The sequence below is a fragment of the Hemitrygon akajei genome, chromosome 16 (assembly GCF_048418815.1).
Source record: "Hemitrygon akajei chromosome 16, sHemAka1.3, whole genome shotgun sequence".
Classification (NCBI taxonomy): domain Eukaryota; kingdom Metazoa; phylum Chordata; class Chondrichthyes; order Myliobatiformes; family Dasyatidae; genus Hemitrygon; species Hemitrygon akajei.
Genome location: NC_133139.1, coordinates 63,172,390 through 63,186,074, shown reverse-complemented (window position 1 = coordinate 63,186,074; position 13,685 = coordinate 63,172,390). Strand labels below are relative to the sequence as shown.

The window sequence follows — 13,685 nt, the reverse complement described above, 5'->3', positions numbered from 1 at the left end:
CCACAATGTTTTGTTGATCTCATCAAATGCCTTCTGCCTATACCATCCCCCATTCTCTGCGCATTCATGTGCCGATTCAACAGGCTCTTAAATGCCTCTGTTGTATCTGTTTCAACACCGTCCCAGGCAGCACAAATGACTCACCTTCAAGGACTCTACAACTCGCATTCTCAGTATTATTAGTTTCTTTCTTTTGCATTTGCACAGTTTGCCTTTTTTAGCTTATCTGTCAGCCTTTGTGTGTAGTCTTAATTAATTCTATTGGTTTTCTTTGTTCTTCATGAATGCCTGCAGGCGGTGACATATATGTACTTAAGACAAAAAATTTACTTGGACTTTGAACCTGGACACACTGCTCGTAGATTTACTAATAAAAAGCTGACCCTTGAAACATATTTTAATAATAGGTAGGGAATTAAGGACATCTGAAGAAAATTTGTAATCTTACGAGTTAACAGATATGTAAACAAGTCCAGGAGAACATGCACATAATAAACCTGATTCTAATTATGATCACTATTTACGTTGATGATTCAAACAGCTGGGAAGTTAAAATGGGTTACAACATGTCTCCAGTGACTGTTGCATCTGGTGACAGAGAGGGAGAAAGCGTTCCTAAAAGATTGAGTTTATGTCTTCAGGCTCCTGTATCTCTTCCCTGAAGGTGGTAATGAGTGTGCATGATGATCAAGGAGTGTGAACTCAGTGGAATGAGGTGTCTATGAGCTACTGCCAGTACTTCCCAGCTAGCTCAATGTTGCCACCTGGTGGCTTCCGGTGACTGCATCATAACAGGAGTCAAAGAAGTAAATTTATTATCAAATTACACATGTCACATTATACTACCTTGAGATACATTTTCCTGCAGGTATTTACATGAAAATAAAGAATTTGTGGAAAGCTATACATAAATAATGATCTAGGAATAATGGTGCATAGTTCCCTGAAGGTGGAATCTCATGTGGATAGGGTGGTGAAGAAATGCTGGTCTTTATAAATCAGAGCATTGAGTATAGGAGTTGGGATGTAATGTTAAAATTGTACAAGGCATTGGCAAGGCCGAATTTGGAGTATTGTGTACAGTTCTGGCCACCGAATTATAGGACAGATATCAACAAAATAGAGAGAGAGTACAGAGAAGATTTACTAGAATGTTACTTGGGTTTCAGCACCTAAGTTACAGAGAACGGCTGAACAAGTTAGGTCTTTATTCTTTGGAGCGTAGAACGTTGAGGGGGGACTTGATAGAGGTATTTAAAATAATGAGGGGGATAGATCGAGTTGACGTGGATAGGCTTTTTCCATTGAGAGTAGGGGAGATTCAAACAAGAGGACATGAGTTGAGAGTCAGGGGGCAAAAGTTTAAGGGTAACACGAGGGGGAATTTCTTTACTCAGAGAGTGGTAGCTGTGTGGAATGAGCTTCCAGTAGAAGTGGTAGAGGCATGTTTGGTATTGTCATTTAAAGTAAAATTGGATAGGTATATGGATAGGAAAGGAATGGAGGGTTATGGGCTGAGTGCGGGCCAGTGGGACTAGGTGAGTGTAAGCGTCGGCACGGACTAGAAGGGCTGAGATGGCCTGTTTCCGTGCTGTAATTGTTATATGGTTACAAAGACTAACAACAAACAAGTGCAAGAGATGACAAATTGTGCAATCAAATATATAAATAAATATGTGCATAATACTGAGAACATGAATAGAAGAGCCTGAAAATTGAGCCTGTAGATTGTGAGAACAGTTCAGATTTGAGGTGAGTGATGTTTTACTGAATTCAATTCCTGGCTATTGCTGTGATGCAACCAGTTAGAATACTCTCCACGGTGCATCTATACAAGTCTATCAAAGTTCTAGGTGGCATGCCATCTAGGTAGATTGGATGGGGTAGAAGAGCATTTAAAGTATGTATTTTTCAATAGCAAATGTATCTCAAGTTGCCAATGCCTAGTTTTGGAAGAAGCAATCTGTATTTTCAGGGATAGATGTACATACCTGGACTGATAATCCAGTATTAGTTCCTAGAGTAGACAGCATATTTTACACGGTAGGTTAAGTAAACTAGTATTTTTTTCCTTTGGAGTGAAGAAAGATGAAATGTAACTTGATAGAGGTGTACAAGAGGCAGGGATCAAGAAGACAGCTAGACACATTTTTCCAGGGCAGCAATGGCTAATACGAGGGGGCATAATTTTAAGGTGAATGAAGGAATGTATAGGGGAAGATGTCAGAGTGGTGGATGTGTGGAACACCCTGGCCAGGATGGTGGTAGAGACAGATACATTATGGGCAATTAAGAAACTCTTAGATACTGTAGGAGCATGGACAATAGAAAAATTGAGGACTATGTAGGAGGGAAGGGTTAGGTTGATTTTGGTGTAGATTAACAGGTCAGCAGAACATTGAGGTTTGAAGGGCCTGTACTATGCTATAGCATTATGTTCTAATCTGGGTAGGAAACAATTTGGAGAAAAAATAATTAAACATTCAACAACATACCCTCAGTAATCGGAGTGCCTCGTCATAATTTTCATGGCGCAGTTCCATTTCCCCATATTCACACCAAACACCAGCCAAATCGTCCACATGCTTAAAATTTACCTTTGTAGCTTTTTCAAATATAGTCCGTGCCTGAAATATAAAGTGAAAGTGTCTATAAGATGTCTGCATATATATTGTGACAGCAGTAATGCAGTAGCTAGTGTGACAATTCCCACCACTGTCTGTAAGGGATTTGTACATTCTCCCTGTGACTGCATGGGTTTCCTTCAGGTGCTCCACTTTCCTTCAAGGACGTACAGGTTAGTGGGTTAATTAGTTACATGCGTGTTTTCGGGTACATGCGGGTTGGTTGGACTGGAAGGGTCCGTTACTGTGCTGTATCTCTAAATAAATGAAAAATGAATAAAAAGTCTTTTTCCCCCTTGCCACAAGAGCTGCAAGTAGGGAGTGGCACCATCCGTGAAGCTGTGACAACATGCCACTGCAAGGTTCAGTAGTTGCTGCTTACTTTAACTGGCCTTCTTCCCCTCCAACATCAGATTACTGAATGGTTCATCAATCTGAATAAAACCTCACTATTTTTGTTCTCTTTTCGCACTATTTAATTTTTTTATTTATATATTTCTTATTCTAATTTATCGTACATTTTATTACCAATGCTACGGAACAATGAATTTCATGACATATTTCACTGATAATAAAACTGATTCTGACTGTAAAAAGCAAAGCAGCAAGTTTAAAGAATGTGTACATTTCTGGCTAACACAAGCAGATATAATTTTAAAGTGACTGAAGGAAAGTATAGGGGAGATGTCAGAGTTAGGTTTCTTTTCCCACACAAAGTGGTGGGTGCATGGGGCGCACTGCCAAGTGTGGTGATAGAGGCAGGTACACCAGGGACATTCAAGAGGCTCTTGGATAGGCACATGGATGAAAGAAAAATGGAAGGATCTGTGGGAGGGGAGGGTTGGATTGATCTATTGAAATATTCTCAGTCTAGGCCTTTCAATATTTGATAGGTTTCAATGAGATCTCCCCCCACCTCCCCAATTTTTCTACACTGGAGCAACACTGGAGAAAGATTAGTGAGGAGGGACAAATGGACAAGGGAATCATGCAGGGAGCGGTCACCACAGAAAGCAGAGAGGGGGAGGGAGGTAAAAAATGTTTAGTGGAAGGGTCCCTTTGGAGATGGTGGAAGTTGTGGAGGATAATGTGTTGGATGTAGAGGCTGATCGGGTAGTACGTAAGGACAAGAGGAACTCTATCACTATTACGATGGCTGGAAATGGGGTGAGCGCAGATGTACAGGAACTGGAGGAGATGTGGGCGAGCGCAGCATCAATAGTGGAGGGAGGGAAACCCTGTTCTTTAAAGAACATCTCTGATGTCCTGGAATGGAAAGCCACATCCTGAGAACAGACCCGGCAGAGGTGAGAAACTGAGAAAAGAGATTAGCATTTTTAGAGCAGACTGGGTGGGAAGAGGTATAGTCAGGGTAACTGTGGGAATTAGTAGATTTATAAAGGATGTTCATTGACAGTTTGTCTACAGAGAAAGCGAGAAAGGGGAGGGAGGTGTCAGAGATGACCAGAGTGAATTTAAGGGCAAGGTGGAATTTGGAGGCAAAGTTGATAAAATTGATGAGCCTAGCAGGGGTGCATGAAGCAACACCAATGTAGTTGTCAATCTAGCAGAGGAAGAGTTGGGGAGTATAAGCAGGGAAGGGTTCGAACGGAGTCTGCTCTACATAGCCAATGAAGAGGCAGGCATAGCTTGGGGCAATGCAAGAGCCCATGGCTACCCTTCGGGTACAAAGTGGGAGGAGCCAAAGGAGAAACCGTTTGAGAAACAAAGTGAGGACCAGTTCTGTCAGAGCAGGGTGGAGGTGGAGGCTTTCCTGATGGGGGGATTGAAGTGAATACGGACTGAGCATCCATGCTGAAGATGAGGTGGGAATTGAGGTGAGCTCAAGGGCATGAGAAGTGTTGCAGATGTAGGTGGGAAGACACTGAACCAAGGAGGACAGAATGGAATTGAGATACGAGGACACGAGTTCAGCAGGACAGGAGCAGGCAGAGACAATAGGGCTACCCAGACAGTCTGGTTTGTTCATCTTGGATAGTAAGAAGTAAAAACAAGCAGTGTGGGGTAAGGTAACTATTAAGTTCGGTGGCAGTGGTTGGGAGTTCTCCAGAGTGGAGGAGATCAGTGATAGTATCAGAGTCAGTTTTCTGATGGTGTGGAGTGGAGACCTCGAGAGGTAGGCATGAGGAGATGTCACCTGGTCTCAGCAAGGTAGGGGTCAGTGCACAGACTACAATAGCACCTCTTTTGTCTGCGCGTTTGATGGCAAGGTTGAGATTGGTGTGGAGGGCAGTGTGTTTGAAGGGGTCAAGGAGGAGAAGGGAGCATTGAAATTGAGATGGTTGATGTCTCGTTGACAATTTGAGATAAAAAGATCCAGAGTAAGCAGAGAACCAGAACAGGGTACCCAAGAAGAGATGGATGGTTGGAGACTGGGTCATCAGTGCAGGATGTGGAATCCTTGTCAAAGATTAGGCTCGGAGACAGAAGCAGCAGAAGAAGAACCTGATGTTGCGGCGGGTGCGGAACTCACTGAGATGTGGGTGAAATGGACAAAGGTGAGGCCCTTACTGAGAACAGAACATTCTTGTTTGAACAGAACAAACATTCCATGTTTGTATACTTGTCTCAAAGATAGTCATAGAATCGTACAGCATGGAAACAGGACATTTGGCACAACTCAACCACACCATTCATCTGTCTGCATCAATCCCATTAATAACAAAAGGACTGATTGAAAGGTCTCGATAGAGTGGATGCCTAGAGCATGTTTCCAATAGTGGGAGAGTTAAGTTGAAGTTCAAGTTTAATTGTCCTTTGACCACGCACATGAATATAGCCAAACGAAACAGCGTTTCTCTGGGGCCAAAATGCAAAAATACCCCAAAACAAACACACAATCATGTGCACACACACAAAACAACACTGGGGGGGCAGCACCATCAGGAGGAGCCAGCCTCCACCCCAGCATTGATTCCAGTTCTCTCCCACACCACCTCTGGGCATCCCCCCCATCCTGGGTGACTGCCACAGGCAACCCTGCAGCACGAGGACCAGAGGGGGTACAGCCTCAGAACACACAGTCATCCCTTCAGAATGGAGAGGAGGAGGAATTTCTTTAGCTAAAGGTTGGCGAATTTGTGGGATTCATTAACACAGATGGCTGTGGAGGCCAAAACTTTGGGTTTATTTAAAGCGGTGGTTAAATAAAGCGGTGAAGGTTAAGGGAGGAAAGTAGGAGAATGGGATTGAGAGGAAAATAAAGCAGACACGATTGAATGGCGATGCAGATTCAATGGGCCAAATGGCATAATTCTGCTCTGATGTCTTAATATTTAAACGCAGTTGATAGATTCTCGATTAGTAAAGGTGTCAAAGGTTACAGGAGGAGAGGTTTGAGAGGAAAATAAATCAGGCGTGATGGAATGCTGAAGATTAAATGGGCCAAATGGCCTAATTCTGCTCCTATGCCTTTTGTTCTTATAGTATTCAACCAATGTACTATCCAGCACTTGTAAAGTTTTAAAATACAATTAAAGTTTAACTCACATCTTGAATTTGTCCGTTTTCTTCATAAAACTTTGCAAATGAAACCCATAAGGAATGTGGTTTTCCAGTAGCTTTCATTGGATCGACTGTCTGCACAGCTTCTGTGTATGTGTTTATTATCTACAATACAAACAAGGATTGAAAATTATTCATCCCCAGAGTTTCACATCCCACTACTTGATGACGGTTACACTCAGTGGCCACTTTATTATTAGGTACAGGAGTGGAAACTAGTAGCCCATTCACTTCAAGGTTCAGCATGTTATGTGTTCAGAGAGATGCTCTGCTGCACACCACTGCTGTAATGCGTGGTTACTTGTGTTACCGTTACCCTCCCGTCACTTTGAACAGGCCTGGCCAATCTCCTCTGATTTCTCTCATTAACAACAAGGCATTTTCTCCAACTGGGTGCTCACTGGACGTTTCTTTGCTTTTTGCACATTCTCTGTAAACTCAAGACTATTTTGCATGGAAAATCACAGATCAGCAGTTTCTGAGATACTCATACCACCCCATCTGGCACCAACAATCATTCTACAGTCAAAGTCACTTAGATTATATTTCTTCCCAATTCTGAAGTTTGTTCTGAACAGCACTTGAACCTCTTGACGAGGTCTACACACTTCTATGAATTGAGTTGGTGCCACATGATTATCTGATCAGATATTTGTATTAATCAGCAGGTGGACGGCTGTACTTAATAAAGTGGCCACTAAGTATACAAAAAGGTGATGGAAAAGGCCAGCAATATCAGTGAAGCATCCTACCCAGTATGCACAGGAAAACCCCAAGTTTACCTTCATTTCCTAAGCTTGCACCACTCATACCCCTTTTCATACGGGCGGCACAAGTAGAAACTGAGAGCAGCTTCAAACTCCTGGGAGTCACATCTTACATAGCCTTTCAAGAACTTATCCTACACAGTCAAGAAAGCTCTCCAATGTCTGTACTTTCTGCAGAGGCTGAAGAGAGCTGAGCCTCACACATTCATACTCACATCATTCTACATATGCGCAGTTAAGAGCATCCTAACATGCTGCATTACTGTGTGGTACAGAAGCTGTAGTACAGCAGACAGGAGGACTCTACAACATGTAGTTAAAACATTCCAATGCATCACCAGCACCAACCTTTAAAGACATATTGGCACCTTTTTGTATATAAAAGGTCAGCAACATCACGAAGGATCCCATTAACCCTGCTCATGGACTATTTGTACCATTCCCATCCGGGAAGAGGCTACGTAGCATCCACACAAGAACCACCAGACTCCAACTTGTCCCCAAAGCCATCAGGCTGATTAACACCTCCGCCTATTAACCCAACACCACCATTTCCCGTCAGTCACCTTATGTACAGACACTCCTGTGCCTATTATCACTTTATGAACGTACAATAAGTCTATGTATAAGCTAATCTTATGTACTTATTTATTGTGTTTATACTTGCTGTGTTTTTTTACACTGCATCTGGTGTACTTTTCTTTACACTTGTATACTGACAATGAACAATCTTAAAAAAACTAAATCTGTCCCTACCTCTGGAATGATTATTCTAATGTACACTTTGCACTACAGTGTGTTTATTTTGTACACGTACACACACACACACACAGTCGGCCCTCCTTATCCACAGGGGATTGGTTCCAGGACCCCCCGCGGATACCAAAATTCGCGGATGCTCAAGTCCCTTATTTAACATGTATCAGTGTGGTGGTCTTTGGGACCCAGCAGAACCCCGGACTTTATTTAACATGTCTCCGTGCAGTGGATATTAGGACCTGGCAGCGCAGCTCTGAATCCACAGTGTTTCTGCTCACAAAAATAATCACGATTGCAATTGAAAATAAGGTGGAAGTGATAAAACGATCGGAGAGAGGTGAAACACCATCAGTCATTGGAAAAGCGTTAGGCTACAGTCGGTCAACGATCGGAACAATTTTAATGGAGTATGTGAAAGGCCCTGCCCCAATGAAAGCTACAATTATTACTAAGCAACAGTGTTAAATTATTGAAATACATATGTTTCTTAAGCGTTTTATATACATAGAAAGGTAAAATATGTACTATATACTAAGAAAAATGTTTGACTAACTGACGCTAAATAATACCGGATATTCCGACGTCAAATCCAACTTAAAGACAGACTCAGGAACCGAACTCATTCATAAACTGGGGACTGCCTGTACTTTTAAGTCATTTCTAGATTACTTATAATACCTAATACAATCTAAATGCTACGTAAATAGTTGTTAAACTGTATTATTTAGGGAATAATGACAAGAAAAAATAGTCTGTACATGCTCAAGCAACGAGTGCTGGAGAGAGAACTTCCGGGTTTTTCCGATCTGCGGTTGGTTGAATCCACGGATAAGGAGGGCCGACTGTATACACACACACAAAACAGGAATGAAGAGCAATCCCTCATATTCTATCTGGGTTGCCTCCAACCTTTCATCATGAAAATCAATTTCTCTGACTTCCAGTAATTCCCCCCTCTTACCATTTTGGTACCCCCCACACCCCTTCTCCTCTCCTGCACAGCACCCCTCTCTGTTGCCCCTCCTCTTTCTCTTGCTCTATGGTCCACTCTCCTCTTATTCCTTCTTTTTCAGTCCTTTATCATTCCCACCTATTGCTTCCCAGCTTCTTACCTTTAACCCCATCTCTCACATTCACCCTCCTTCCCCCCCACCCCAACCTGGACTCAACTAACCCTGTCAGCTTGTACTCCTTCTGTTCTCCCCAACTTCTTATACTGGCTTCTGTTCTCTCCAATCCTGAAGGGTCTCTGCCCGAAACATCAATTGTTTATTCCACTCCATAGATGCTGCCTGACCTGCTGAGGTTATAGTGAACCATTAACTTATCTACACCTGATCTTGGCTTTTACCAGACCACTACTGAAGCTTACCAGACATTGAAAAAAACAGATCTCAAGGACAAGGCAGATTGTGGATCTGCTTTAGCAACTCCACAAGCTCCAAGTTCAGGAACAGTTCTTCCCTACAGCCATCAGGCTTCTGAATCTGCATGGATAACGGCATTCACCTCAATACTGAACTGATTCCACAACCTAGAGAACCACTTTCAAAGACTCTACAACTCAAGCTCTCAGTATTTATTTATTATTTTTAAATTTGCACAATGCTTTCTTTTTTACGTTGGTTGGTTGTCAGTCTGCTTACATGGAGTTTTTAATAACTTTGTTATTGTCCTGTGAATGCCTGCAAAAATGAATCTCAATGTAGTATATAGAGACATATGTAATTTGTTAATAATTTACTTTAACAACTGGGTGTCACAAGCCATGCTTGGCAACATGCCCATGTATAAGCTATGGCAAGCAACAAAAGAAGCTCTAATTTAAATGATAGCATATTGTGTTACTGTTCAAAGCAGACTAGTCATAAACTTGGCAAAACACTCTTTGAAAACTGGAAACAAACTGCCTTTTCTGATCTGCATCTACATTACAAAAGTTATTTGTTTATGCAGGGCAAGTGGCCAAGGCCCAAATTTAAAAAAAGGGCAAACCAATTACACAATCATGCCAAGTTTTGTAAGTTGTCCAGAGTCAGGTAAAACTTTTCAACACGAGAAAAATAAAACAAAAACTGCTAGAAGAAAAGGTGTTGGCCTTGGATTTATCAGTATGAAAAAAGAATAAAGCACTTTTTAAAAGATAACATACTTAAGCACTGGAGAAACTCAGATGCTGTCTGAATTGCTGAGTTCATAAAACATAGAACACTACAGCACCGTACAGGTCCTGTGGTTCATGATGTTGTATCAACCTTTTACTCTAAGCAACCCACTCCAAGATCAATCTAACCCTTCCCTCAATAACATAGCCCTCCATTTTTCTATAATCCATGTGTACCTATCTGAGAGCATCTTAAATGCCCTTAATGTATCTGCATCTACCACCACCCCTGGCAGGGTATTGCATGCACCCATCATTCTCTGTGCAAAAGAACATACCTCTATACTTTACTCCAATCAACTTAAAATTATACCCCCTTGTATTAGCTACTCTAGGAAAAATTCTCCTGCTATCCACTCAATCCATATCTCTTATCATCTTGTACACCTCTATCAAGTCAGGTCTCATCCTCCTCTGCTCCAAAGAGAAAACCCCTAGGTTGTTCAACCTATCTTCATAAGACATCCCTTAATCACAGGATTCTGCAGAGAGTGGTGCGGACAGCCCAGCGCATCTGCAGTTGTGAACTTCCCATGATTCAGGACATTTACAAAGACAGGTGTGTAAAAAGGGCCCAAAGGATCATTGGGGACCCGAGTCACCCCAACCACAATCTATTCCAGCTACTACCATCCGGGAAACAGTACCGTAGCATAAAAGCCAGGACCAGCAGGCTCCGGGACAGCTTCTTCCACCAGGCCATCAGACTGTTAACTCATGCTGATCTAAGTGTATTTCTATGTTACATTGACTGTTCTATTTATTATAAATTACTATAATTGTACATTGCACATTTAGACGGAGACTAAAGACCTTTACTCCTCATGTACGTGAAGGATGTAAGAAATAAAGTCAATTCAATTCAAAAACTCTGGTCCAAGCAGAGTTCCTCCAGAATTTTGTGTGTGTAGCCCAAGATTTCCAACTTCTGCAGAACTTGTGTTTATAAATTTAACAGTTACTGTTTTATGTTACCCATTATATCACAAGTCTTAAGCTAAATGGGAAATATTTCTCACCTCTCGTGGCTTTCCCTCATACAGTTTAACTCGCTTGTGCCACTCATGTACATTATGTGGATTCTGACGAAGAAGTACACTGTTCAAAAGGAGGGGACGTCTGGTTATCAACTGCTCAAACCTAGCCAATCGCAACTCCAAGTCAATATCATCTGTTGGGGCCAAAATGACAGATAGAGATGTGAGTTACATTTAGTGAAAATCTCATTGTCAATGTAAACACAAGAAAACCACAGTCATCCCTGATTCAGACCAACATACAATTACTTAAAAAAGCCCAAATGGCCTTTGGTCCTTTGGAAAATTCTGCACTGTGACTTTAAAGATTTACAAAGATGCTACCAGTCCTTGAGGAGCTGAATTATCGGAGAGGTTGGACAGGCTAAGACTTTAAAACGTAGCGGTGTATAAAATCTTGATGGCACAATTAAGGTGAAAATACTCAGTCTTCTCCTCTCACCTGAGTAGGGGTAACAAGAAATAGAAGGCATATTGTATGTTTAAGATAGAGGGGTAAGATCTAAAGGAAACTTGACAGACAACTTTATTTTTCTACACAGTACTTTTTGTTTCTATGATGAATGAGCCGGGATAGAAAATGGTTGAAGCACATACGTTACCAACTTTTATAAGACAATTGACAGGTACATAGATTGGAAGAGTTTAGAAGGTTTGAGCCAAATGCTGGCAAAAGGGACTAGCTTGGATGGGTCACCTTTGGTCGGCGTGGACAAGTTGGGCTGAAGGGCCTGATTCCTCTGTGACTCTATTGATGAACAAGGAGCAAGGACCAAGAAAGTAATAACTTCGAATATGATTCCATGTTGAGCAACTTTTGAAATTCTCAGGAAAACCAGTAAGAAATCCCAGAGATTTTTATTTTAAAAACTAGAATGCATTGTCTAAGAAAAGTTGTGCAGCAGAACTAGATGTAATTCTGAAAGGAAACTAAAGTGCAATGGCAAAGGGGAAGAAAATAATGGCAGTCTACTGGAAAAGATTGACTGGACATCACTTTCATGGACACATAGTGAAGTAAATGGATACCTTTTGTACCAATTCGTCCTGTCATTTGAATGGTTTCAGTTTCCTGGAAGAGTAAACTCAGGCAGGATTTCTCTCCTGATTTCTGAGTTTCAAGGCAAATGAAAGCAAAATTTGAGAAATCACTATCACAGAGTCATGAATTAGCACAAGCCACTGCTTGTATTTACACACAGAGATAAAGTATTTTAAGCAGAAAAATATAGCAAGCAAAAATCAACCTCACCTTCCTCAGATTGTCCCATTTCTGCAGTAGTTTCCATTTTGGCTGCAATCATGCTCTCTTCAAACTGGGCGTAACTGTCAAACACCTGAGTGAAATCTCGGACAGTCATCACCGTCTGAATTGCCTCCTCATACACATCTCTGGCCTACAAAGATAACAGAAGCATCTCTATTGTATCTACACTTACAGGAAAGGTTGCAACTCAACATAACTGGGTGAAGAAATGGGAGGTGTCTGTGTATGGCAAGGACCAAGCTGAAGGAGTATACGAAAAGTAAAAACGCAGTCACGTGCACACACCCAGGGTTGAAAAGAAGAATGATTGATGGTATATTCAGGACTAAAATACTAAATTCGGTATTAATATCATTGTTGGGTTAAATATCATGGAGTAATACAACTCAGAAACAGGCTTCTTAGTTCAAATGGTCTATGCCAATGAAGATTCCCATCTAAGCTGTTCCCAGTTGTCTACATTTGACCCACATCCCTCTAAACCTTTCCTATTCATGTATCTGACCATGTCTTTTAAATGTTGTTATTATATTGTCTCAACCACTTGCTCAGGCAGTTTATTCTATATACCAATCACGCTCATGTGAAGCAGTTCCCTTTTAAATCTTGTTCCTTCCACCTTAAACCTATACCCTCTAGTTTTTGGCTCCCTTTCCCTGGGAAGAACACTGCGTGTAAGATTCGAGATTCAACTTTATTTATCACATGAATGTCCATACATGGAAACATACAGTGGAATGTGCCTTTGTGTTCACAACCTAAGGATGTGCTGCACGTCTACCGAGTTCAGCAGAACAACACAAAACAGAGCACAGAGACAGCTTGGGCATGTTCACCACCAGCTAAACAAGGTCTTGGTGCCTTTTGCTTAGAGTCGCTCATAAGTCCAATAATTAGCAATTTTGGTGGCAAGCAAACTCCAATTCATTAGTATGCATGAGGCTACACAGAGTGATGGACTCAGCCAGTTCCAATACGGGTACAGCTCCCACCACCATCAAGGACACCTACAAGAGGCAGTGTCTCAGTAAAGCAAGCCCCATCATCAAGGACTCCCACCATCTGGGCAATGCCCTTTTCTCACTGGTGCCATCAGGTACAAGAGCCTGAACACCCACACCTTAAGGTTCAACATCTGAGAGGCACTGATCATGTGGCTAGTCAGAGGCTTTTTCCCCCAGGGCTAAAATGGCCAGCACAAGAGGGCACAGTTTTAAGGTGCTTGGAAGCAGGTACAGAGGAGATGTTATTTTTATTAACACAGAGAATGGCGAGTGCGTGGAATGGGCAGCCATTGACAGCAGTGGAGGCGGATACGATAGGGTCTTTTAAGAGAGTCCCGGACAGGTAGATGGAACTTAGAAAAATAGAAAGGTAAGGACATGTTTGGCACAGCTTTGTGGGCAGAAAGGACTGTATTGTGCTGTAGGTTTTCTATGCATCTATCTTTTATTCCACTTTCATTGGGTTTTGAAAGGACCCGTCAAACCCTAATTCTAACATGGTATTTCTGTCAACTTGCACTAATATGTCTACTTATCA

General features: G+C 41.8%; 1 protein-coding gene across 1 annotated transcript in view; it reads right to left on the bottom strand.

Moving 5' to 3' along the window:
- Nucleotides 1–13,685, bottom strand: part of xab2 (XPA binding protein 2) — a 78,993-nt gene that overhangs the window by 43,541 nt on the left and 21,767 nt on the right. Inside the window, exons 7-10 of the mRNA XM_073069026.1 lie at nt 12,129–12,273; nt 10,859–11,010; nt 6,135–6,254; nt 2,496–2,627 (exon numbers count right to left, since the gene is read on the bottom strand). Of these exons, the coding sequence (XP_072925127.1) occupies nt 2,496–2,627; nt 6,135–6,254; nt 10,859–11,010; nt 12,129–12,273 (549 nt within the window). The remainder of the gene's footprint in view (nt 1–2,495; nt 2,628–6,134; nt 6,255–10,858; nt 11,011–12,128; nt 12,274–13,685) is intronic.